General features: G+C 31.7%; 1 protein-coding gene across 1 annotated transcript; it reads right to left on the bottom strand.

Annotated features, from left to right (window-relative positions):
• Positions 1 to 1,055: 1,055 nt before the first annotated feature.
• Positions 1,056 to 2,626, bottom strand: LOC148201111 (uncharacterized). The gene is made up of 2 exons (XM_088111247.1): positions 1,622 to 2,626; positions 1,056 to 1,498 (listed from the first exon to the last, which is right to left on the bottom strand). The coding sequence occupies exons 1-2, from the start codon at positions 2,624 to 2,626 to the stop codon at positions 1,424 to 1,426; spliced, it is 1,080 nt and encodes a 359-aa protein (XP_087967373.1). The 3' UTR covers positions 1,056 to 1,423.
• Positions 2,627 to 3,509: the final 883 nt, after the last annotated feature.

Genomic DNA, 3,509 nt, shown 5'->3' with positions numbered 1-3,509 from the left:
TACTAATTTTCACAAACTTTACTTCCAAATTCACTCTCAATTATCCACAAATTCACTCAAAAAAACAATAAAAAAATTACCCTCAAATCCATTCAATTACTCTTCCCAAATAATCTCCCACAAATCATGTGAACACACCCTTAGTTGCATTAATTTCTCCTACTTTATTGCCATGTTGTTTCTAAATCAATTTTACATTTGCTTTCCTGGAAGGCTTCTAAATAAGCCAAACTATTTTATCTTAATATACAATTCCTTTTTCTCAAATATGGTGTGTCATTCCTTTAAGTTTGATAAGAAGACTTACTTCCAACATTAAAAAAAAAACTCATAAAAATTCTAATATTAATGAATAGCAAGTGACTTACTAACGTAGCAAAATTTACTATATATTAATAAGTTTGTCAATACATTACTTATCATGACATTAGAACTCTCATAATTTATTGTCATTAATATTCTTTCATTAGTGTAATTCCTGATGTGGAAAGGATTGATAACTCACTTTAATCTATAGTTAATACACTGATTACATATTGAAACTAAAGAAACCGACATAATCTATTTTATCACCTTTTATAGTAGATGAAAAGAAAGTATTTATATTTTTTAAATTTTATTTGTTTTTGAAGAAATTGTAGGTAGTTAATATTTGTTATGACTAAACCCACAATCATGGCACCACGTATATACAAAGTCTTACACCATATTTATATTTAGAAAATTTTCCACTTAACACAAGTTTGAGGAAAATAAGAGTTATAGGAAGAGCAAATTTCCAATGCTAAGATTTAGCAACTGTCTTTTCTTAGTTTCTATTGTCTGTGAAATAAATAAAAACAGTGGAAATAAAATAACCTTTTGAAAAATGTTTGTGCTTCAAAGTACCAAATTTTTACTGATTTATTGGAGATTTTTTTTTAATCACTAATGCATTTTAGCTATTATTTATGACGGACTTGTTATTTTACTGAAAAATAAATCTTTCAATAATATTGAATTAGTTAGAAATAAAAAACCAGGATAATAATATGTGCAAATAACATCTTGTACTGGTAAAATAATTAAAAGAGGAATAATATTATATAATATTCTACATGGAATATTTTAGAGTTCATCTCTATATTTTCCATATCAAACATGGATATCTTGTTTATACTCCCTCTCTGAAATGTGAAATTCAGTTTAACTTATAATCACATCAAGGTTCTTAGTCAAACACAAATAATAAGGCCTTCAGAAGTTAACTGAATTTCCTGATTATTAAATAATAACTCTTTCATTCGTATTTGAAGCAAAGAAAAAAAATGATCACAATTTATCATTTTTGAGTAATAATGACTTTTCAAGTTTTTCAAAACCCAATGGCCATTTAGGGTGAATCCATGGTGGTCACATATATATATAGCAGCTGGTGCTCGTCTCAGATGCTGACAGATAACAAAATCGAAATAGCTACTCCAATACTCCACCATATCTTTTTCCCTGCTGCACTATTCTGTAAAACAAAAAGTAAACATTAAGATATTATTAATGAAAGCTATTATTAAATAATAACAACAACATTTTCATAAGGTTTGTGAGAAGTTAATGCATGATGTAGTTTAAGTTGGGGGATTACCGCAATGGGAGGTGGTGATTTCAAAGGAGGAGATGGCGGTGGTAAAACCTTGGCGATTGGTAATTTTGCAGGAGCTAATGATGATGGTTTAACTCGTGGAGTTGGTAGTTTCACTGGAGGAGATATTGGAGCTGTAACTATGGGATCAGGATATGGAAAAGGATCAGATATTGGAAATGCAGTCACTGGAACCGGCGATTCAACAGGAGCAAATGCTGGAGATATAGCTTCAGGAACTGGTAATTTCACCGGAGCAAGTGTTGGAGATATAATCTTTGGAACCGGTAGTTTTACAGGAGCAGATATTGGAGATATAGCCCTGGGAACTGGTGATTTTACAGGAGCAGATTTTGGAGAAACAGGCTTAGGAACAGGTGTTTTAACAGGAGCAGATGTTGGAGATGTAGTTTTTGGATGTGGTGATTTAACAGGAGCAGATGTTGGAGATATGGTTTTAGGAACTGGTGTTTTAACAGGAGCAGATATGGGAGATGTTGTCTTAGGAACTGGTGTTTTGACAGGAGCAGATGTCGGAGATGTGGTCTTAGGAACTGGTGTTTTGACAGGAGCAGGAGCAGATATTGGGGATGCAATCTTAGGAAGTGGTGTTTTAACAGGAGCAGATGTGGGAGATGTAGTTTTAGGAAGTGGTGTTTTAACAGGAGCAGATGTTGGAGATGTAATCTTGGGAAGTGGTGTTTTGACAGGAGCAGATGTTGGAGATGTAGCCTTAGGAAATGGTGATTTAACAGGAACAGGAACAGATGATGTTGGAGATGCAACCTTAGGAAGTGGTGGTTTAACAGTTGCTGGTGCAGTTGCAGGTGGGTGAGTTATGGTTGGTGATTTGTTTGCAGAAGAAGTGGGAGAAGATGATGCTGTTATTGGTGCAGTTGGGGTTGAAGTTGGCAACTTTGATGGAGCATGTCCTTGTGTTTGGGCACTTGTTGAGGCTAGTGAGAAGCAAAGACAGCCCAAAGCAAGTGCCCAGAACATTGGAGCCATTGTTGGATATGATTTGGTACAAAGATTTGGGTTGTTGATTATTTATATGGTATGGTGCATGTTTATGAGTTATGGTTGAGACTCATATGTTAATGAGAATGCAATTTTACCTATCATATCTACATGTGACCTATATGTTAGTACCAGGTCTCATATTCTGTTAATATCTGATGAACCAACATACCAAGGTGATGTTTTCTCCTCACTACAGACATATTTCCAACAGGAATGGTGCTTATCTTTTTCTTATTCATATTTTCTCCTCAAAAATATGAACGAACATGTGAAATAAAAAATATGAATGAACATGTGAAATAAAAAATATACATTACTGTCTTTCTTTAAGCATCCTATCATCTGGTTAAGGGAATTGTTAATGTTTTTTACAATATTTATCTCAACCTAAAACGAAATTAGATAGGAGACAAATGTAAGGAATTTGTTCATTTTATTGTTGGTATTTAAAAAAAAGTTCAGGAATACATGTTCTAAATATGGTAGAAAAGCATAATGTCCAAGCATTTTTCTTATACATATGTTAGTTTTGGAAAAGAAATGTACTTATTTTAAACTGATATTTTAAGATATATCGAGGTTTTTTTATTATCAAACTTTTAATGTTAAAATGATGTTACATCTACTTGACTCTTTTTCTATTGCAAATATATTTATTGTTCTTCCTTCCAAATTATTTACTGATTTTTAAACACAGATTGAGAATAACAATAAATATAAACTTTTTTTTAATACAATTTTAACAAAATAGTCTTATTCTTATAATATGGTATGCATAAAGTATAATTTAATTATAAAGTTTATTTTTCTTTAATTAGAAAGAGTCTTTATCAACTTATTACAATATCCAAATGAGATTTATTTATTT

The sequence above is a fragment of the Vigna umbellata genome, chromosome 4 (assembly GCF_029865625.1).
Source record: "Vigna umbellata cultivar VRB3 chromosome 4, Vumbellata_1.0, whole genome shotgun sequence".
Lineage (NCBI taxonomy): Eukaryota > Viridiplantae > Streptophyta > Magnoliopsida > Fabales > Fabaceae > Vigna > Vigna umbellata.
Note: the sequence above shows the minus strand (reverse complement) of the source record. Positions and strands in the feature narration are given on the sequence as shown.

Bases quoted from the DNA above. Each gene is read 5' to 3' on its own strand.
- LOC148201111 (XM_088111247.1), bottom strand. From the start codon at position 2,626: ATGGCTCCAATGTTCTGGGCACTTGCTTTGGGCTGTCTTTGCTTCTCA. The intron at 1,499-1,621 runs GTAATCCCCCAA...TTTGTTTTACAG, and splicing joins AATCACCACCTCCCATTGCG to AATAGTGCAGCAGGGAAAAA.